Source organism: Stenella coeruleoalba (genome assembly GCF_951394435.1).
Source record: "Stenella coeruleoalba genome assembly, chromosome: 2".
In the NCBI taxonomy this organism is placed as follows: domain Eukaryota; kingdom Metazoa; phylum Chordata; class Mammalia; order Artiodactyla; family Delphinidae; genus Stenella; species Stenella coeruleoalba.
The window spans coordinates 52,372,671-52,397,000 of record NC_137147.1 but is presented as its reverse complement, the minus strand read 5'-3'; the positions used below and the strand labels follow the sequence as shown (position 1 = coordinate 52,397,000).

At 36.0% G+C, this 24,330-nt stretch overlaps 2 protein-coding genes across 4 annotated transcripts in view; both read right to left on the bottom strand.

Moving 5' to 3' along the window:
• MDGA2 (MAM domain containing glycosylphosphatidylinositol anchor 2) overlaps window positions 1–24,330 on the bottom strand; it is a 310,614-nt gene that overhangs the window by 205,785 nt on the left and 80,499 nt on the right. The gene's annotated exons all lie outside the window — the stretch shown is intronic.
• LOC307181844 (adenosine 5'-monophosphoramidase HINT1-like) lies at window positions 10,154–23,593 on the bottom strand (the record flags this gene model as incomplete). Its single annotated transcript, XM_079912746.1, has 4 exons — window positions 10,154–10,209; window positions 11,727–12,138; window positions 22,679–22,761; window positions 23,521–23,593. 4 exons carry the CDS (start codon window positions 23,591–23,593, stop codon window positions 10,154–10,156), a joined length of 624 nt encoding a protein of 207 aa, XP_079768872.1.

Here is a 24,330-nt window from a genome sequence, read left to right as displayed (position 1 = left end):
TTGTCATGATGTTTTTATGCTCTTTCTCTAATCAACTAAATTATTTTTTCTTAAAATATTGTCTCACAATGAAAATGTTAAATTAAGTAGAAAAATTTGAAATGTCTGCAACTTGTGAGATTTACTCATAATGCATTTGCTAGAAAAAAGTCCCTCCTAATAAAAACACAAAGATACATTCTTTGACATATAGTCTATACACTGTCCTTGCTTTGATTTTTCTTACCTGAAATGCTACTGTAGGAGATGCTATAATCGGAGAAACTTAAAAAACATGGTATGGCACCAAAACTTCTCATTCCAAACATAAAAAAAAATAGACAAGTAATATGAACAAACTGGTTCTCTGTCAACTTTTCCACTGTATCACAGACTGTAAAATAAAGTAAGTATAGAAAATAAAAATGCTTCCATTTCTTCATTGGGAAGGAAGGTGAGGAAATTTAATCTTCAGTTTTTACTCAGAAAATGGCTGGCTTATTTTTCCTACTCAAAAGAATACAGGGGAAGGTTAGTTCATCTCAACTACATGAGAAAATATCATGCTGTTTGAAACAAACACATAAGAATATGCTTATTATGAACTTATTGGTTTAAATATGTAAATATGCACAGTGCACTTTAATAGTAGATGTTTAAACAAAAGATATACTTCTTTTAATACATTATAATTTTTTATAATAAACTAAGTAATAAGTAGAATTGTCTCCAGAAGGACAACCAGACTCATATTTTCAAGAATCTTAAAATAAGTATGGCACTAATTCAATCATATTTGAATTTAGGGGGAGAAGTAGTTTATAGCACATATGTATGTTCTAGAGTAGAATATATAATCTACATTTAAAGCATAAGTAAATAAGACCAAAAATATTGTTTATGAAAGTGAACCCCAGAAGTCAGAATTCAAGAATTCTCATGCTGACAATGTATATATACACACATGTAAAAAAGTTAAGACTCAAGTAAATAGTGAATTTGTAGACTCAACTAATCCAAATGAACCAAATTTATTGTATTATTTAGCCTTCAAAAACAACAGGTGAGGTAAAAAAATTTATTATAGACTTGATGTGAGTTTCATCCTTGGTGATCTACTGATTGAAACTCCAAGCTTAGCTATATCCTTATTGCACACCACATAGTTTTAAAGGAAAGATACCTCTATCACACTTGAGTGCTTTCTCAGTGTCCGAGTCAGCAGTTCTCAATTGTTTTTTCCAACACATTACAGATTAGCTTTGTAAGCATGAGACTTGTACATGGATATAGTCAGATTTCGAGGTTTTGAAAAATCACAAAATAATTTTACATGGAAGCAAAGAACTGAATAGTTTGCAACTGCAACCACTATCAATGGCACATCAGTAATACCTTCTCATAATGGACTATGGGATAAGTAAGATAAGCCTTTGGTTAAGTGAAATTGTCAGCATCTTGTAACTCCACTCAATTCTCTTCCATTCAATTAAGTATCTTCAATGTAAGTGAGAATAATATCAATACTGTAATCTGTATTTTAAAACCTCCATACACTAATAGTGGAACTATTCTAATTCTCATGCACCTCATAGCTGATTTGATGAGCACACACTAAGATTTGGAATAACTGCCTTAATACATGGAATTTTTAAGAATAAGTGGTCATTGAGAAATATTCATATGATGATATAAGGTAAATTTGAGAATTCCCTTCAACTTAAAAATAATTCTAATCCAAATCCCCAAAATACTTTTTAAACTAATAAGCTTGACCCATTTTCTTAATAATTATATGTCAATTAAAATGTATAGTAAGATGTGCTTGAAAAATATTCAAGGTGACAAAAGAAATCCAACATGCTAAAGAGCCCTCATTTACTAATGGATTTGCTCATATTTGCTTTCTTTTAGAGACCATGACGGGTAACAATATTTGATGAAAGACAGAGACACTCTAGAGCTCATTTCTCATGAAAGAAATAAAGGTTGCCAATGGATACTTCCTGTTTTGTAAAAACACAGAGACAATATGGTGATTTATATGATATGCAGCACATAGAGTATTTTTGCAATTGTTGTCGTTTTAAAATATGCAGAACTTCCCTGAGCCAAAGGTTAATATAATAATATATTGCATTGCTGCACTTCCTTCTGAATTATCTTCCCCCATATAAATGGATCACTAAAATCTAATTGACAAATGCTTCTTCCTCGTCCTAAAAAAATCTTACCATTTCTGAATTAATCTCTCTTAAAAATCCTATTATTCTACCAATCAAATAGCTTTAGTAGCTCCCCATTTTCTAGAACGTCTAAATCCCATTGCTTATTTTCCATTTTACCTGCCAACCCTTATTAAGCCATAGTGCTTCTGTGAAAATCTCGCTATTCAATTTTGATAGGTCTCTTGGTCTGTTTAACACTTGGCTCATTTCCTACGCCTTGCCTTCCTTCCTTCACTCCAGGAATGACTTTCCCGTCATAATACCCATCCAATGATTTCCCATTCTTCTAAGACCCAACTGAAACTTCCTGTTCTCTTAAGTCTCCTGATTTCTGTATCTTTTATTCATCCTCCATGTCTCTGAATTATAGTGTATCTGATTTATTCTATCTATGTCACGACAAAATGTCTACTCTTTTACATAAGTAGCCAAAACATTCTGAGGTCAGTGCTAGGCTTTATCTAGTTCCTCAGAAAATAGCTCCCACACCATGTGATATTTTAAAATATTTCAGAGGTGCTTAATAAATTCATGATTAATTGATGGAGCACCAATCAAGGTTACTAAGCAACCAAAGTAAGAAAACTATTGATGAATAATCACCTCTTGATTATCAAAGGCTTAATTATAAAGTATATAAATTTCAAGATCATTTTCACATATCAACTCTATTTTTAGTTTAAAAAAACACAAAAACCATAGGTTTCCATAAAGTTAGCACATATACTAGATTTTAATTTGGGCATAATAATGAAACAGAGAGGTAAAATATTGGAAGTATTTGGTAGTATTGAGTAATTTGTCCATGCTATGGCTTTCCTCTATCATCAATTTTAAAGAAAGGCTAGTTAGCTCTACAACAGAATGTCCATTTGGACCCATATTCTAAGACTTGTATTACTCACAGTCTTGTGGGTAAATCATGTATGAAATAGGCACTTATTTTTCAACATGCCATCATACCATATGGTAAGCTTACTGTTTTTGTCCATAATATGAATAAGCATAAATACATCTCTTATCATACTCTGTAAATAAAAACTGCCTTTTCTGCACTGACATACACACTTTTTTTTACTGACTCACCTATAATAAATGAGGAGATGCTAATAAAACAGGATTGACAATGTTTTACAAATCTAGCTATAAAGAAGAAAGCATGTATTAAAAACAAACATGAGGTTAAAATAGCACGGTGTTTGCATTTTGAAATTCTTAGGGGACATGTGCATGCACACACACACCCATACATACACACATGCACAACGCTTATTTTTTAAAGAGTTATAGAAAATCTTATTACAGTGGTATTGTTAGTCATTTGAAACATATGGGGAGATGCAGAATCCTGAAGCGAAGCAACTCTGGAGAGTTTAGTATTAGAAGATGGAGGACATGCAGTGCCATTCAATCAGGAAAACAGGTTTGGCAGGCAACAGTTATGGCTGTTCCAACTTCCCTCTCCCAGCAGGTGTTGCTATGGCACAAGAATAGCCTCCGAGGGATTCAGTGGAACACAAAGTGTAAGATGAAAGAGCGAAAGAGAAAATCATTCTTTGAGTGGCATTCATATTTTCTCTGCTACACAAGCTACAAGGCCAGTTGCAAATAAATACTTGCCGCCTCATAAACAGATAAGTGAAGGGGACCTTAAGCTGGGGTTGCTTAAGGGGTTATGTAGCATTCGCTTAAGTTTAGTTTTCAGGTATCTTGAATTGCTATGATCTTCACATAATTTGGTTTGCTAACTTGAGCTTACAGTAAAATATTTTCTAGAATCATTAATATAAATCTATAGCAACAAGACAATTTTTTACTGACATTTTTGGGAAAAGGTGTGAAAGCATATCTTTTTTCTGAGTTTAACCTCCCTTTCCTGACTTATTGTATGTGTTTCTCACGTACTGCAATACAGAAATGAACGACGGTCACTGACTAATTACGTAAAGTCTCGCATGTGAAAAACTTGTTTTCTTTGAGACAACTAAATAAGAAAACAGGACCAAGATAATTCTGCTTGCTAGTGACTCGAATTATGTTAACATTTTAGCAAGCTAGGAATCTGAAGTAGACTGAGAAGAACTTGCTTTTTTCTGTAATAAGAAAGGAGATATTATAATAGTCAAAACCTCAAATAAAGTGCTAAGATCTTTAATTACTAAGATATGACCAGGTCATTTGATGAAAAGCTAATCAATCTATAATCATTTCTGGGAAATAGGGGACCAATTCCTCAACTTAACTCTCTACTGTTAATCAAGTTCCATTTCATGTTTGGTATATATTTTTTTCAATAATGCAGAGTAAAGGTGGAAAACTATAGTCAATTGGGTATAAACAATTGATTAAGATTTTAAACTTGAAAAGTTGAATACCACATTCTATACATGTATTATACAAACTGAAGGTAACAAACAGGAAAGAGTCCTATAGCTTAAAAGTTAGCCCAGAGATTCCCAAATTCCTGGAATTCTGATATTCCATTACACATTTGTGTTCTTGCCTACTCACTCTTGAAAATGGTGCCATGATTTATCCAAATATATTTAAATGCGTGTATAAATGCACTATCCCTTAAATTAACATTATGGGAGTAACAAAAGCAGAACTACATGTATGAAAACTTATGTCCTAGGCTGGAGCTATTACCGATTCATCTTAATACACATTTTTGAGCCCCTCAAATAGGTAAATATGCTTAAGACTGGGGGCAAGAGAGATAAATTAGACCTTTAACTACATTTAAAACTTTCAGTATGCATTATGGAAGCTGATAAATAGGGAGAATTCTCAGTAACTGATAACTGCTCACAATCATTTTTAAATCAGAAGGCCTTTTTTAATTGACATGTATAGTCTGGAAGAGTTGTAAGTGTACAAGATTAGAAAGTGGACTTGGACACAGGGCCTAACCACTTACTAGCTGTGCAATCTTGGATTGTCTTAATCTGTTTTCTCATCAGCAAATAAGGCTGAGGAAAAGGAGAATTTAAAGATAAAATGGCATAATGCACATTAGAGCATCCTCTGAAGTGTAAAGTATTTCAAGTTGTGTAATATACTTGTAAAGAGCGAGGCTCAGGTCTGGCAGCCTAGATTCAGATCTTAGCTCTACCACCTATTAGCTGCATGACCTCAGGAAAGTTATCTAACCAGTATCTCTCAGTTTAAGTAAAGTGAACATAATATTACCTACTTAAATTTTCTTTTTTTAGAATTAAGCAGTATAATACACATAAAATCTTGAACACAAGGTCTCTCATACAGTAAACACTCAATATATGTTAGTTATTATATTTTCTCCTCAATGCCTTTTATTATGGTGATATCAATGACTGTATTTTATTGTTCTGCATATATTTCTATATTGAGGGCAAATATTTTGTTTTATTCATACCTGTGATGTCTCAAGTACTGAACATGGGTACACATAGGGTCAACAAAGTATTTTATAAATTTTATATATATATCATTACCATTGTCAGCTGTCTTGGAAATATGCATTCATTTCAGATGAGGACACTATTTGAAGAAGATAATATTTTGGAGAGGACAGGAGTGAACCTTTTTAATCTGAGTAGTCAGAGGCAACCCCCAAAGCCATCCAAGGAAAGACGGTGCAGATTTCTGCCATTAGATATAATAATTTGAACTGTGTGTTTGGACTGTATTATAAAATGGCACATAATACAGACATCCTTTGTCAGTTGCTTCATTTGCAAATATTTTCTCCCATTCTGAGGGTTGTCTTTTGGTCTTGTTTATGGTTTCCTTTGCTGTGCAAAAGCTTTGAGGTTTCATTAGGTCCCATTTGCTTATTTTTGTTTTTATTTCCATTTCTCTGGGAGGCGGGTCAAAAAGGATCTTGCTGTGATTTATGTCATAGAGTGTTCTGCCTATGTTTTCCTCTAAGAGTTTGATAGTGTCTGGTCTTCCTTTAGGTCTTTAATTCATTTTGACCTTATTTTTGTGTATGGTATTAGGGAGTGTTGTAATCTCATACTTTTACATGTACCTGTCCAGTTTTCCCAGCACCACTTATTGAAGAGGCTGTCCTTGCAACTGTATTTACAATAGCCAGGAGATGGAAGCAACCTAAGTGTCCATCATCAGATGAATGGATAAAGAAGATGTGGCACATATATACAATGGAATATTACTCAGCCACAAAAAGAAAAGAAATTGAGTTATTTGTAGTGAGGTGGATGGACCTAGAGTCTGTCATACAGAGTGAAGTAAGTCAGAAAGAGAAAGACAAATACCGTATGCTAACACATATTTATGGAATCTAAGAAAAAAAAAATGTCATGAAGAACCTAGGGGTAAGACGGGAATAAAGACACAGACCTACTGGAGAATGGACTTGAGGATATGGGGAGGGGGAAGGGTAAGCTGTGACAAAGCGAGAGAGTGGCATGGACATATATACACTAAAAAACGTAAAATAGATAGCTAGTGGGAAGCAGCCGCATAGCACAGGGAGATCAGCTCGGTGCTCTGTGCCCACCTAGAGGGGTGGGATAGGGAGGGTGGGAGGGAGGGAGACGCAAGAGGGAAGAGATATGGGAACATATGTATATGTATAACTGATTCACTTTGTTATAAAGCAGAAACTAACACACCATTGTAAAGCAATTATACTCCAATAAAGATGTTAAAAAAAAAATACAGATATCTTAGCGCCCATTCTATTCCTATGAAGTAATGAGGTTTGGACATTCCTCCATATATCTATCTCTCTCTTATGAAGAAGACAAAATGTCATTGTTGTACATTTTCACAAAGGTCAGGGTCTTGCCATGAAAACTGGGAACCAATAAGTAAAAAGGAACTATCTGATCATGTTAATTATGTGATTGCTTTCCTGTGGGTGAAGGAATTCTAAATTAAAAGAATAAGCTATAAATTATATATCAAAAGTGCAATGAAAGCACAGCAAAAGAAAGATGCTTTAAAGAAATCCACAATTTATCTTATTTTCTAGAGCAGGGGTCCCCAATCCCTGAGTCGTGGACCGGTATTGGTCCGTGGCCTGTTGGGGAACTGGGCTGCACAGCAGGAGGTGAGCGGTGGGCGGGCCAGCGAAGCTTCATCTGCTGCCCCCCATCGCTCACATTACCACCTGAACCATCTGGCCCCCTCCTCCACACACCATGCCCAGTCTGTGGAGTAACTGTCTTCCACGAAACCTGTCCCTGGTGCCAAAAATGTTGGGGACCGCTATTCTAGAGCAACTGTTGCTCACAGTGATAAACTCTTCAGTGCCTAATGGCTAGAAAAATCAATTTACTTCTATAATAAAAAGGCCATTTGTCTCCTTGTAGAATCCATCTGACATTGTTTGGCCTTTTATACATGATCACTCTGAACAATGCCTGTGGTTTACAAATTCCCTAATTATATCACTGATTATGTACTACTGAATATGCCTTATCCTGTGGAAATAGACACTATCACCATTTTAATAAACATTTTGACATAAAATGAAGCTGGCTCTTTCATGCTTTGTCAAGAGCAAAGTGAAACAACCAGTGAACACAATGTTCCATCAACAGATTAGGACCACATGTTCTTTAGAGCAAATGAGGTTTAATTAACAGATCCATTAGCAGAGAACTGGTCAGTTAAAACATAGGAGAAGCGTTTTCTTATAACACATGGACACTTTATTAACAAATATTCTACAAATGCATGATTGTATTCTATGATTCATTCTGCCAGTCTGTAGAAGTATAGAATGCTACAGTAAAAATATGGGCCTAATTTTAAAATCACATAAAAACTCATATAACATCATTGATTGGAATGATATATAACTCATTGTAAGCTAATAAGTGTGTGAATAGAGTTTAGTACCATTTTATTAATATAGTTTTACATTCCATTTTATTCCTAAGCAAGGATATTTCCGTTTAAATGTCAACTAAATACATTTTGTTTACAAGTATTATTTAGATAGTCTTGGTGAAAGGGGATTACTTATGTTTCATTCATACTAAGTGCATTTTGGAGTGCAGACATTTGAACTCCTTGTCATTTTATTATTTCTACTTCGTGTATTTAAATTACCAATATATTTCATACTGTGCATAGAACCTTTTTTTAAAGTGCAATGATATGCTTTTAATTTCACATCTTTTTTAATCTCATCATTATTATGGTAGAACATCCCTAAGATTTGGGAAATTCTGATGTATTTACCTGATTTATTTATGTACTCAGAGGAATCTGGCATCCTCAGTTCTTCCCTTCCCCTGCAAACTATTGTCTTGTCTCCTTATCTGAAGCTTTCAGTTCTGAGCCTAGGCTGTCTCTTAGGCTGACTTTCACCCAACAGGACCACCCAGGCTCCAATTCCTTAGTCAGAGAGGTAAGAAGGCAGACATGCCATGATTTGGGTTTTCTGAAATGGATTCACTCAACAAAAATATTTACATTTCTCAAAGTTTATCCCTGGAGTCTGAAATCTCATTATGTGTGCTTGTTCCATTGAGAAGCTGTGTGTTTTGTGTAAAGAACCTGGGTTTTGCAGTCAGAATTGACCTATGTTTAACACTTTGAAATGCTTCAGCATATGCTAATGCTTTGCTTCTTAAACTGGGTGTGGCTATATACGTGTGTAAACTATTTAAGCTTTATGCTTACAATTCATGCATTTTTCTATGTTTTTGTTACGTTGCTATAAAAGTTAACAAAAATACTTCACCATAGACAATGTGATCTGCACTTGCGTGCTGCAAGTTTTAATGTATAGACTAGGGTTACTTTAATATGTAATTCATGCCACTCAGGAGTACACAGCCCTAGATGTGGTTAGGCAGCATTTTAAAGACACAAACTCTGGGTCCACTCTTCTCAGGAAGCTAGAACAAGACAAGTATCATGTTGAGTTGCCCTAGAGAATTTTTAACCTAGCATAACGCTGAAAGTGGTCTCCTTTGTTGAAATGAATATTGCTCAATCTATGCACCTAGGTTAGAACAGGGTAAGGCCATGCCCCATTTTAGTGAGAGGAATATGAGATGAGCAAATGGGACCTGACATCCTAACACTCTTTGAAGCGGTGTTCTCAGAGTAGGGAAGTGTTGTGCCCCACTATCAACCCAACACATAGTCACAGGAACGAACTAGAATATTACCTGAATTCCTTTTAGAATATTTTAATACCTGCCTACAGTGATCTTTTGATGCAAGGCCCTTGTCAAAGGCCATAACCGAATATCAGAATCACCTGCGATAGTAAAGGGACATACCCACTTAATGTAAGATGCTGCAAGCTTATACTGAATTTGGAATCTGAGATTGTAAACTTGAATCAGGTTATGGCTATAGGAAGTGAACAAGTACCTAAGCTTTGGGATCCCATTTTCCTCTCTATAAATGGAAGGTACTAGGTAATCTATAAACGTCCTCAGTATTTAAAAACGATGCCAATAACTGAGACATTTAGAAATCTTTTTAAAATGTTTTACAAAATAGGTATATGGGAACCTGCCCCAATAATCTTTTGTTTTTATTTAAAAATAAATATTCAGAATTCATAAATATCCTCAAATTGTGCCATCAAAATCCTAATTGTAATGATTTTCTAAATTTATTTAATCTCTTTGCTAAGCTCACTGATATCACACAATGAAGGATGAAAAATTAAGACTGTAAAAACTAATGAGGCTCTTTTTATATATTAAAATGAATTCATTTGTAAGCAGATTTTCAGGGGAAAGTCCTTTGCACTAATGGTAGTTCTAACTTCTATTTTGGAGCTATTGTAAGAAATAGCTTTAAGACATTCCAAACTGTAAAATGAAACCTAGTCACTACAAACAAATTATATCACTATAATAATTGTTTTATCTAATGCCAGAAATCTAGGATTCTAGATCTTTTGCTATCACATAGACCAAAACGGTGATCAAACTGTTAGTCTATGGATCTAGTCTCTATGGCTACTTCTGTTTATTTCTCTGTTCTTCAATTGATAATGGTAGCTTGGTAGTATCATCTAAAAATGACATAAAAATTCCAAGTGTTATCATAATCATATCAGTAGTGAATCTAATACCACTCCCCACATCTCTATCTTCTCCTCTAGTCAAGAGACACAGAGTCAGTCCTGGTATTGTAGCTTTAAATAATATACCCTGATTTACATCCATTCTCAACTATGAGTTTGATGGAGACATTTATTCTTCATCAGTTAATGAATATAATTTTCATAATTCTTTCTTTAACTTGTGTAAGTTATTGCTAGTTATTATAATATTAAGTGCAAATTATGGAACTAACTAATTGTGTTCAGTTCTCTGGATTAGAAGAATCTCTATTCAGTCATTTAAAATTCATATAGTTTCCATGTCCCCATTGCTTGCATTTATAAGTGGATGAAGGGTATAGGAAACACAAATTGGGCATTCTTTCCTATTTCTCATTGACCTGCTCTTATCTCAATGTAATCTGGGAATTTCAAAAAGTGTTTAATTTTGCCAAGTGAAGGAAATCCTCAACACATGACACAGTAATTAGACAACAGCTAATTAACCACTGTTAAACTATGGCTTGTAAGGTAAAATCTTGGTTCTGATATTTGGGGAAGAAAGTGCTGGATATTTTAAGATGATAATTGGAGGAAAATCATAAATCCGATGTTATTTTCATAATTAGATAGATTCAGTTTTATGAGAAAATGCAATGTAAAAACATGATTAATGTTTATTCAACTACTACAGAAAATAGAGAATTTAATGCAGGCAATCTTTGCATTTATGCTCTCCCCAAAAATAAGCAGTAGAAATATTGATATAATTTATGCTTCTCAAAACAACTTATAACTTCCTGACAAGGCCAACTAAAAATGTTTCCAATATTCTTCTCACTTCTGTAAATGATCTAATTGAAAAGAGAATTAGTGTAATTGTTACTGTCTGTAAATCTCTTTCTCTCATTCTCTCTCTCCTTCCCACCCACCTTCCCTCCTTCAATTTCCAATCTTTTCACTTGAAGAAATATAAGCGCTCACTTCCACTATCAAATCCCATGCATCAATATTAAAGTACTTGAAACAAATATAATCTTCACATGCTGATAAAAAGGTATTGAAGGCTCTAAAGATGCTGTAAATACACGAAGTTTTCCACTGGATATTCCCCTCTTTCATTTGGTTTCCACTGACCACTTTTTTTCCATTTTCTTCATGGTTTCTGCTTTTTCCACCATGTCCTTGGACATTTTGTTTGTTTTTGCTTCATACTCTCTTCTTGGATAAGCTCATCCACTTCTAATTAAGGCAACTACCTGTGAAGTCCATGTTCTACTTCTGACCTTTCTCTCAATTATTAAACCCTACTTTTTTGGGGAGAGGGGGACCATACAACAATCTTTTATTATGTATGGGTTTTTTAAATTATTTCTGCAATCTCTCCATACACAGGCAAAAAAATAAAAGTATTGTTTAGCATATTGGAACTTGCAAACTTGATCACTGAATAGAGAAGGGAAAATTATCCCTACAACATGCTTTACCAGGAGGCCAATTCATCTGCCGACCTCCAAGAACATGGAGATGAACACGGTAGACAGACTGTCCCCAATCTGAACCTTCATTCACCACCATTTGATAACCCTTCTTCAGGCCTAGATCAGCAGCACATTTCTTGCCAACAATCATTAAATGTCCAAGAAGACTTTCACCATTATCTTCTGCTGCAGAAATCTGGGATATATGTTTCTTGGGTATCACCAGAAAATGTGTTGGTGCTTGAGGGGAAATGTCATGGAAAGCGAGACACTGGTCATCCACATAAATGATTCTGGCTGGAATTTCCTTGTGAATGATCTTCCCCAAAATCGTGTCATCACCAGGCCAGGAAGTCTGAGCCTTAGCCCAAACCCTACTTTCTAATTGGTCACCAGAAACTTGAGAATGTCTTACCACCTTTCAAGTACACCTAATCCCAAACCAATCTGTCCTCTCAAACCTTTCCTTAAGTCCCTCATTCAGACTTAACATTCCTCAAAATGTGGCATTACCATATTCTGAAGTATAACATTTTAGAATCATAGAAGTGTAACATACTTTGGGAGGACTGGAAGAACTCATCTAAGCAAATGGCTTTCAACTACATGTTTTTAATACTGTATGCACATGTATGTGTTTGTGAACTTAAGTCAGAATCCCCTGTCCAAATTTAATCGTAGATAGAAGTTCTATATATAAAAGAGAGATATATTTTGTTCTATGTGAAATGGCAAGGGAAATAAAAAAGGGTAAAATTCTCATCTGGTTACTTCCCTTCCCTGCACAGTTCAGTAGACCCTGAGAATAGTTTTTAAAAATCTCTAGGTGCGATTGGAACACCATTTAGAAATCAGTTACCCAGCTGATCCCTTTATTCTACAGACGGAAAGTTTTGGGGTCCAGCCAGACATAAGGTTGCAATGCTATTAAGTGGTAAATTTGGGCCTGGACCCAAGTCCAGGGCTCTGCACACACTAAGCTGCCTGATGTCAATCACGCACTGTCCCACTTGACTTGAGAGCACTGGTCACTGACTTAACTGCCCCTTAACAGAGGTTGTGAGTGTCCCTCAGCACTTCATCTGATTCCTATCAACCTCTTCAGCTGAATAAATAGTCTGCCCCCCAACCTGACCACCACACACACACTCTAATGGGCAAACTCTTTTTTTCTTATATTCCTTTTTTTCCACTCTATATCCTCAAACTCTTTCTTAAAAGTAACCTAAAGCCGTGGTGGAGAGAAAAGGAACTAAGATGTAAAGAGGTTACCTGACTTCTCAGATGTAGTTTATGAGCGAGTCTCATGCTTCTTCTACCAGCTAAGCCTTCTGTATCTTTCCCTCTCTAACCTGACACATCCATAAAGTAATACATATCTCCATGGCCTTAATTTACTTCCTAATAAAAATTTTCTGCCTCCTCTCTCACATTATCACTAACGGACTCACTGAACACCTCCTCACAATGCAAAGGTAGTCTACAATGTTGGGAAAACAGAGGAAAAGTTTTCTTTGCCCAACTGATTGATTGCGAAGCTTCTGAAATGTCTTCTGAAACTCTCTTCTATTTCTCCACGGTCTTTCCTCTGTCTCTTTTTGGAACACTGCAGATTCACCCAATGAATAGGCCCTCCTGACACCAATCTGATTATGCTGCTACCCTGATAAAATTCCATGGTCATTCTTGACTGTGTGAAGGAGATCTAATTAATTCATTTCCTCCTAAGATCTAGTGCCAAATAATCCCCATTCTTAATCCAGCTCAGATGCCGCCTGCTCTATGGAACTCTTGCTGAATAGATTCAATAATTTCATCTTGTATGCTTCTATATCACTCTGATAGTTTATAAAGCAAATACTTGACTTTATCTGTTAATAAAAATTTTCAAGTGTATGGGATATAAAATCCATGAACTAGACCCTATACATTTTTATTTCTTCCTATAGTCCCTTTCCTATAGTGGTTGTTTAATAAATATTTTGGGAGGTTGAACGTGCACTACGTTTCATGAGTTAATCCCAGAATTGTGGAAGACAGCTCTACCTAATTTCTCTTTACCATATTGGAACACTTGGCATTATTCCGACTTGAATTGTCAGTTAACCCTTGCCTCTCAAATTTAAATTTTCAACCGCAATCTTCCTCCGCTAAGAACAGATTATTTAAGGCTGAGGGCTTGTGAAATAAAGGTCAGATATACCAGATGGAAGGAAAAAAATACCAGTGACGTAAGCTGTAAATACTGTGTTCATCTCTCTCACTGCTATGGTCTCTCCCGTTGCGGAGCACAGGCTCCGGACGCGCAGGCCCAGCGGCCACGGCCCACGGGGCCAGCCGCTCCGCGGCACGTGTGATCCTCCCGGACCGGGGCACGAACCCGCGTCCCCTGCATCGGCAGGCGGACTCAACCACTGCGCCACCAGGGAAGCCCGGTTTCCTATTTTTATTAAGAAAACCTTAGACGTTTTAGGAAGTCTCTGTAAACTGCTCTCATTTGATTTAACATACCTTTATTTTGTGTAATTTTAGCAATTTCTCTCCAAGGTCATTTAGCATATTCTAATGGAGCATTTGGTAAGCCTTCTGGAGGTATCTTTATTCTGAAAATATTCAAGCATGGATTTTTGACTGTTTGAATGATTGATATCAATAGGACACTAGACTTTAGCTCCAAACAGTCTTCATCAATGCTACCTGAGGCTAAATGATAAAAACAATAATAATACAAACAATAATATCTGATGTGGACAACTGACATTTTCTCAAACTTAATTTAGTGTGAGTATAACCATTTTTAGAAAACTCTGCTACTTTTCGTTCATAATATATATTTTTTGGCCGTTCTTTTTTTTTTTGAATTTTATTTTTTAATACAGCACGTTCTAATTAGTGATCAATTTTATACACATCAGTGTATACATGTCAATCCCAATCGCCCAATTCATCACACCACCACCCCTCATCCCCCCGCGGCTTCCCCCCCTTGGTGTCCATACATTTGTTCTCTACATCTGTGTCTCAATTTCTGCCCTGCAAACCGGTTCATCTGTACCATTTTTCTAGGTTCCACATATATGCATTAATACAAGATATTTGTTTTTCTTTTTCTGACTTACTTCACTCTGTATGACAGGCTACAGATCCATCCCCCTCTCAACAAATGACCCAATTTCGTTCCTTTTTATGGCTGAGTAATATTCCATTGTATATATGTACCACAACTTCTTTATCCATTCGTCTGTCGATGGGCATTTAGGTTGCTTCCATGACCTGGCTGTTGTAAAGAGTGCTGCAATGAACATTGGAGTGCATGTATCTTTTTGAATTGTGGTTTTCTCTGGGTATATGCCCAGTAGTGGGACTGCTGGATCATATGGTAATTCTATTTTTATTTTTTAAGGAACCTCCATACTGTTCTCCAAAGTGGCTGTATCAGTTTACATTCCCACCAACAGTGCAAGAGGGCTCCCTTTCCTCCACACCCTCTCCAGCATTTGTTGTTTGCAGATTTTCTGATGAAGACCATTCTAACTGGTGTGAGGTAATACCTCATTGTAGTTTTGATTTACATTTCTCTAATAATTAGTGATGTTGAGCAGCTTTTCATGTGCTTCTTGGCCATCTGTATGTCTTCTTTGGAGAAATGTCTATTTAGGTCTTCTGCCCAGTTTTGGATTGGGTTGTTTTTTTGATATTGAGCTGCATGAGCTGCTTGTAAATTTTGGAGATTAAATCTTTGTCACTTGCTTCATTTGCAAATATCTTCTCCCATCCTGAGGGTTGTCTTTTGGTCTTATTTATGGTTTCCTTTGCTGTGCAAAAGCTTTTAAGTTTCATTAGGTCCCATTTGTTTATTTTTGTTTTTATTTCCATTACTCTATGAGGTGGATTGAAAAAGATCTTGCTGTGATTTATGTCAAAGAGTGTTCTGCCTATGTTTTCCTCTAAGAGTTTTATAGTGTCCGGTCTTACATTTAGGTCTCTAATCCATTTTGAGTTTATTTTTGTGTATGGTGTTAGGGAGTGTTCTAATTTCATTCTTTTACATGTAGCTGTCCAGTTTTCCCAGCACCACTTGTTGAAGAGATTGTCTTTTCCCCAGTGTATACCCTTGTCTCCTTGGTCATAGATTAGTTGACCATAGGTGTGTGGGTTTACCTCTGGGCTTTCTATCTCGTTCCATTGATCTAGGTTTCTGCTTTTGTGCTAGTACCATATTGTCTTGATTACTGCAGCTTTGTAGTATAGTCTGAAGTCAGGGAGTCTGATTTCTGCAGCTCTGTTTTTTTCCCTCAAGACTGCTTTGGCTATTCGGGGTCTTTTGTGTTGCCATACAAATTTTAAGATTTTTTGTTCTAGTTCTGTAAAAAATGCCACGGTAATTTGATAGGGATTGCACTGAATCTGTAGATTGCTTTGGGTAGTATAGTCATTTTCACAATATTGATTTCCAATACAAGAACATGGTATATCTCTCCATCTATTTGTATCATCTTTAATTTCTTTCATCGGTGTCTTATAGTTTTTTGCATACAGGTCTTTTGTCTCCCTAGGAAGGTTTATTCCTAGGTATTTTATTCTTTTTGTTGCCATGGTAAATGGGAGTGTTTCCTTAATTTCTCTTTCAGATTTTTCATCATTAGTGTATAGGAATGCAAGAGATTTCTGTGCATTAATTTTGTATCCTTCTACTTCACCAAATTTACTGATTAGCTCTAGTAGTTTTCTGGTGGCATCTTTAGGATCTCTATGTATAGTATCATGTCATCTGCAAACAGTGACAGTTTTACTTCTTCTTTTCCAATTTGTGCTCCTTTTATTTCTTTTTCTTCTCTGATTGCCGTGGCTAGGACTTCGAAAACTATGTTGAATAACAGCGGTGAGAGTGGACATCCTTGTCTTGTTCCAGATCTTAGAGGAAATGCTTTCCATTTTTCACCATTGAGAATGATGTTTGCTGTGGGTTTGTTGTATATGGCCTTTATTATGTTGAGGTAGGTTCCCTCTATGCCCACTTTCTGGAGAGTTTTTATCATAAATGGGTGTTGAATTTTGTCAAAAGATTTTTCTGAATCTATTGAGATGATCATATGGTTTTTATTCTTCAATTTGTTAATATGGTGTATCACATTGATTGATTTGCATATACTGAAGAATCCTTGCATCCCTGGGATAAATCCCACTTGATCATGGTGTATGATCCTTTTAATATGTTGTTGAATTATGTTTGCTAGTATTTTGTTGAAGATTTTTGCATCTATATTCATCAGTGATATTGGTCTGTAATTTTCTTTTTTTGTAGTATCTTTGTCTGGTCTTGGTATCAGGGTGATGGTGGCCTCATAGAATGAGTTTTGGAGTGTTCCTTCATCCGCAATTTTTTTTTTTTTTGGTGTGCGGGCCTCTCACTGTTGTGGCCTCTCCTGTTGCAGAGCACAGGCTCCAGATGCACAGGCTCAGTGGCCATGGCTCACGGGCCTAGCCACTCCGCGGCATGTGGGATCTTCCTGGAACAGAACATGAACCCGTGTCCCCTGCATTGGCAGGCAGACTCTCAACCACTGCGCCACCAGGGAAGCCCCCTCCACAATTTTTTGGAAGAGTTTGAGAAAGATGGGTGTTAGCTCTTCTCTAAATGTTTGATAGGATTCGCCGGTGAAGATATCTGGTCCTGGACTTTTGTTTGTTGGAAAATTTTTTTTTTTTTTTTTTTTTTTTTTTTTTGCGGTACATGGGCCTCTCACTGCTGTGGCCTCTCCCGCCGCAGAGCACAGGCTCTGGTCGCGCAGGCCCAGGGGCCACGACTCACGGGCCCAGCTGCTCCGCGGCATGCGGGATCCTCCCAGACCGGGGCACGAACCCACGCCCCCCCACATCGGCAGGCAGACTCCCAACCACTGTGCCACCAGGGAAGCCCTGTTGGAAGATTTTTAAGCACAGTTCCAATTTCATTACTTGTGATTGGTCTGTTCATATTTTCTATTTCTTCCTGGTTCAGTCTTGGAAGGTTACACCTTTCTCAGAATTTGTCCATGTCTTCCAGGTTGTCCATTTTTGGCATAGAGTTGCTGGTAGTAGTGTATTAGGATGCTTTGTATTTCTGCTGTGTCTGTTGTAACTTCTTTTTTCATTTCTAATTTTATTGATTTGAGTCCTCTCCCTCTTTTTCTTGATGAGACTTGCCAATGGTTTATCAATTTTGTTTATCTTCTCAAAGAACAAGCTTTTAGTTTTTGATCTCTGCTACTGTTTTCTTTGTTTCTATTTCATTTATTTCTGCCCTGATCTTTATGATTTCTTTCCTTCTGCTAACTTTGGGTTTTGTTTGTTCTTGTTTCTCTAGTTCCTTCAGGTGTAAGGTTAGAGTGTTTATTTGAGATTTTTCTTGTTTCTTGAGGTAGGCTTGTATAGCTATAAAGTTCCCTCTTAGAATTGCTTTTGCTGCATCCCATAGGTTTTGGATTGTCATGTTTGCATTGTCATTTGTTTCTAGGTATATTTTGATTTCCTCTTTGATTTCTTCAGTGATCTCTTGGTTATTTAGTAACGTAGTGTTTAGCCTCCATGTGTTTGTGATTTTTATGTTTTTTCCCCTGTAATTCACTTCTAATCTCATAGCGTTGTGTTCAGAAAAGATGCTTGATATGATTTCAATTTCCTTAAATTTATTGAGGCTTGATTTGTGAGCCAAGATGTGATCTATCCTGGAGAATGTTCTGTGCACACTTGAGAAGCAAGTGTAATCTGCTGTTTTTGGATGGAATGTCCTATAAATATCAATGAAATCTATCTGGTCTATTGTGGCATTTAAAGCTTGTGTTTCCCTATTTTCATTTTGGATGATCTGTCCGTTGGTGTAAGTGAGGTGTTAAAGTCCCCCACTATTATTGTGTTACTGTCAATTTCCTCTTTTACAGCTGTTAGCAGTTGCCTTATGTATTGAGGTACTCCTTTGTTGCATGCATATATAATTGTTATGTCTTCTGCTTGGATTGATCCCTTGTTCATTATGTAGTGTCCTTCCTTGTCTCTTGTAACATTCTTTATTTTAAAGTCTATTTTATCTGATATGAGTATAGCTACTCCAGCTTTCTTTTGATTTCCATTTACATGGAATATCATTTTCCATCCCCTCACTTTCAGTCTGTATGTGTCCCTAGGTCTGAAATGGATCTCTTGTAGACAGCATATGTATGGTTCTTGTTTTTGTATCCATTCAGCAAGCCTGTGTCTTTTGGTTGGATCATTTAATCCATTCACGTTTAAGGTAATTATCGATATGTATGTTCCTATGACCATTTTCTTATTTGTTTTGGGTTTGTTTTTGTAGGTCCTTTTCTTCTCTTGTGTTTCCCACTTAGAGAAGTTCCTTGAGCATTTGTTGTAGAGCTGGTTTGGTGGTGCTGAATTCTCTTAGCTTTCGTCTGTTTGTAAAGCTTTTGATTTCTCCATCGAATCTGAATGAGATCCTTGCCGGGTAGAGTAATCTTGGTTGTAAGTTCTTCCTTTTCATCACTTTAAGTATATCATGCCACTCCCTTCTGGCTTGTAGAGTTTCTGCTGAGAAATCAGCTGTTAACCTTATAGGAGTTCCCTTGTATGTTATTTGTCATTTTTCCCTTGCTGCTTTCAATAATTTTTCTTTGTCTTTAATTTTTGCCAATTTGATTACTATGTGTCTTGGCATGTTTCTCCTTGGGTTTATCCTGTATGGGACTTGCTGCGCTTCCTGGACTTGGGTGGCTATTTCCTTTCCCATGTCAGGGAAGTTTTTGACTATAATCTCTGCAAATATTTTCTCTGGTCCTTTCTCTCTCTCTTCTCCTTCTGGCACTCCTATAATGAGAATGTTGTTGTGCTTAATGTTGTCCCAGAGGTCTTGTAAGCTGTCTTCATTTCTTTTCATTTTTTTTCTTTATTCTGTTCTGCAGCAGTGAATTCCACCATTCTGTCTTCCAGGTTACTTATCCGTTCTTCTGCCTCAGTTATTCTGCTATTGGTTCCTTCTAGTGTAGTTTTCATTTCAGTTATTGTATTGTTCATCTCTGTTTGTTTGTTCTTTAATTCTTCTAGGTCTTTGTTAAACATTTCTTTCATCTTCTCGATCTTTGACTCCATTCTTTTTCTGAGGTCCTGGATCATCTTCACTATCATTATTCTGAATTATTTTACTGGAAGGTTGCCTATCTGCACTTCATTTCGATTTTTTTCTGGGGTTTTATCTTGTTACTTCATCTGGTACATAGCCCTCTGCCTTTTCATCTGGTCTACCTTTCTGTGAATGTGGTTTTTGTTCCACAGGCTGCAGGAATGTAGTTCTTCTTGCTTCTGCTGTCTGCCCTCCTTCTTTCATTATTTTCAATATATAATCTGAATAAAAACTGTAAAAAAAAATGGTTCTGAAGAACCTAGGGGCAGGACACGAATAAAGACGCTGATGTAGAGAATGGACTTGAGGACATGGCGGGTGGGAAAGATAAGCTGGGATGAAGTGGGAGAGTGTCACGGACATATATACACTACCAAATGTAAAATGGATAGCTAGTGGGAAGCAGCCACATAGCACAGAGAGATCAGCTTGGTGCTTTGTGACCACCTAGAGGGGTGGGATAGGGAAGGTGGGAGGGAGACATAAGAGGGAGGAGTTATGGGGATATATGTATATGTATAGCTGATTCACTTTGTTATAAAGCAGAAACTAACACACCACTGTAATGCAATTATACTCCAATAAAGATGTTAAAAAAAACAACAACTGTATTACTCATTCAAACAGTTTCCAGACAAGCCCCCTAACCACTCCCAAGACTTCCAGATTGTTGTGTTTACATGTCTCCTATATAGAAAACCTGCATTAGCCACAGAACAATGTTAAGGCTAACATAAATGAGCAGAAGAAACAATTCCAAATTATTAAATTTTTATAAACATTTAATATAATGAGTAAAACCTATTTTCTAATAGGCAATGTTAAGCATAAAATATTCTTCTTGGTAAATTCTATATACCTAAATATGAATTTTATAACTACGCCTGCCATGTAGGCTGACATTAATACCATCCTTTACTGAAAAAGCACAAATAAATGGAATTAGGTATCTCTACAAGTATGCTGTAAGCCCAATATTTCCTGAGGAATGTTCTGTATACATGGTCAATAAAAACAATATTATGCAGTTCCTTTTTCTTTGGTAAGTTCATTAAACACAATAGCAATTTAAGGGTCTAAGAGCCACAGTAAAGATATCAGCTAGCCACGTTTAGTTCCAGTTCCAATGCTATATAGGTGAAGAGGCATTTTCAATGCCTAGGAAAAGAAAGTGGGAAAGGCTGTAGAAGAGATAATTCTATTTTTTTTAGTGGGATAGTTTCCCTAGTGACACGCTGATTAAAACACTATTCTTTCTGGCCCTTATCAGGGACAGTTATAATACCCCTTCCAATAAACACAAGAGTCAACTGAGAGAGAGGAATTTTCAACACCTAAAGAGTAAATTCAATCTGTATGAAATTAGTCCTGCCTAAGGCCAGTGTGAAAGTCAGCCATCCATTCTGAAATAAGGAAACTGTCTCCATATCCAGGAAGACTCTAAAGTTCGGAGTAAATCTCACTGTTTTAAAATTGTGGTTTTTTTCATTGTTTCCTCAGCCATTCAAAATTTAAATATATGTATATAGAAACAGATTAAAAAATAGGTGAAAGAGTTCACAAACAGAATAGAGACAGTAGCAGAAAATCTTATATGCTAGGAATGAGACGAGCAATTGCAAAGTAATCTCAGGAATCCTTGCAGCATAATTCTAGAACATGGGCACCCTAGCAGAGAACAATATGTTTAACAAGGAGCCCAGTAAAATATAGTTGACCCTAAAACCACATGGGTTTGAACTGTGTGTATTTTCAATAAACATGTACTATAGCACTACATGATCCCAGGCTGGTTGAATATGAGGATGTGGAACCTCGAATATGGAGGGTCTGACTATAATATACTCGGATTTTTCACAGCTCAGGTGTCAGTGCCCCTAACCCCCACACTGTTCAAGGGTCAACTGTATACACATAAATGAGAAATAAGGAATAACTGAGATTTTTGCCTCAATCATTAGAAAATATATTGATGTTTGTACAAACAAATAAGTTATACATGGATTTAACTTAATTTCCTAGTAAGTTCACAGAGTTCAGCTTTGTTATGATTCTATTTCTTAATTACCAGGGTTTCAGAAGTCTAGGTTAGAGGTTAGCACACTATGGCCTATGGGAAAATATGGTCCACCACTTGTTTTTGTAAATAAAGTTTCACTGGAACAAAGCGGTACCCATTCATTTTATTGTCTGTGGCAGCTTTCCTACTATATTAGCAGAGCAGAACAGTTGCAACAGAAACCATATAGCCTGAAAAACTAAAATATTTACTATCAGACTCTTTACAGAAAAAAATTGCTGACCTCTGTTCTCCATCATTAATTTGGATGTGATGGTTGAACCTCACAATTTTGAAGTCAAGAAAGAAAATGAATTTTTCTTTGTCCAGTAACTCAGGAACCAATTACATAACTTTTGACTACATGGAAGCTTCCTCTTAAGTTTCATTGTCAGTTCTTACATGTGTTAGTCTTACTTATGACTTCCTCTTACATAAAACAACCTGTCACCCACTATAGTCATTCTATAAAACTTCAGTTCTGATCAGCAAAATTTCATGAGTTTCTACTCCTCCTTAACTTGAAAAGGGCAAAGAAGCAAATCCAATTAAGAAGAATCATTTGTCTTTTGCGCTCATGCTCATCAACTATTCTTATTAGTTGTGTACCATAGTCCTCTATTATCAAGAACTTTTATTTCACAGGTGTGAATACTTGTACAGACAATTAACTATCATAATTATAGTAACTAGCCAGGTAGTCAGCAGCAAAGATAAAATTTCCAACTAATTTTCTCAATTTGTTACCTTCTCTGTGTACCTATGCTTATGTTGCTGCCTCCGGTTTAATCCTCTAAATCTTGCTCCATTTTCTGCTATATGAAATGTCCCTGTACTCAAACAGGGGAGAAAAAAAAAATCATCAAATTTGTATTGAGTCTTCTGCTATATGTGCCTACCAGATGTCTCACCATGGAATTCCACAGATCACCAGGCTCACTGTTTATATTTTCTAGGCATGATGCAGATGCTTCAGAGTTTACTATAAACCTACGAGTTTTCAGGTCATGCAAAGGAATACATGCAAGCAGAAGAGCACCAAAGGACTTTATGCATAACAATACTGGAGGAAGCAATGGGATATTTTTCAGCAACCCTCTGAAAATTAAAAATCTACTGTAACAATTATACTTATGTAACCGAATAAGAAACAAGAAATAATATTTTAAGAGTTGATTTTAACTGTTGCCAAAATTTTAGGCTAAAATTTACATGCATTTTCCAGCAAGTATGTGAACGATTTTCATTTTACAAGATTAACTGCAACAACTAATATTTCAGTATATTTAATTTTTTAATTGAGAACTTTACAATTACTACAATGTAAGTTACCTGCAGTCTAGCCACATAAAATATAGCTTCATTAAGGATAATAATAAAATTGAAATAAACCAATAAAACTTGCTTGTATTAATATCAGTTAATATTAATTCTACAGTAAAAAGCAAGAATCCCATAATATTTCTGGGACTTTCTTCATCCTGTATATTTTGCCAAATGTTTTCTCCCTTCACTGTCACTGTCATAATGCTCCTTCTAGCAAGATTTAACTTAAATATTGTTTTTCTGTGGAATTTTCCTGTGCTTACATTGACAAAAACATTCACGAGTCCTACAGAAGTCTGATAAAACTTTAAGTACAGCATCCATTCCACTATACATCGTGCCTTACTTTTAAATCATCTGACAACTAAGTAATTTGACAACTTAGATTGTAAGCTCCCTAAGGGCAAGGCCCACTGTCTGTCACCATGAGACATACAGCTAGATACAGAGCAGTAACACAGTAAAAGAACCTGCAAGGGACATGATTTTAACTTGACAGAACAACAAATACTCACAATAAAACAGTTTGCATGTTTGCAGAACCAGGAGGAAAAAAAATGTTTCTAATGTTGAATTAATGTGAAAAGAAGACATAATCTATTATCACATATATCATAGTTTTTATTATTCAGTCAGATGCATGAGGAAAACTCCAAAATGCATGTAGTCTCTCTCTTCAAAGTTTTTTTTTTAAATCAAATCACTGCCTTTTAAAAATATGAATAATTCTGTAAACTAGGATTTATCTTCCTGAGATATTTTATATTTCAATTTTAAAGTACTCAAAAACGTATCTAGAGATGCAGTTCTGTCATTTAAAGAAACAGTTTTCAAACTTAGGCAGAAGTGCCTTATGGTACCTCATTCTCATCTTAGTAAGTTTCATATATGTCTCTTAAAACACAGTAACAACTAAGATTCAATGTAAGATTTTGTATGAAAAACAAAAGGTTCAGATTTTTTTTTAAGTTTAAAATGTCGTCCTAAAATTGCTTACATTTAACATAATCACAATGCTTAACACATAAGAAAACCACTGACCACTTGGTCAATTCTAAATTCCCTAAAATAGT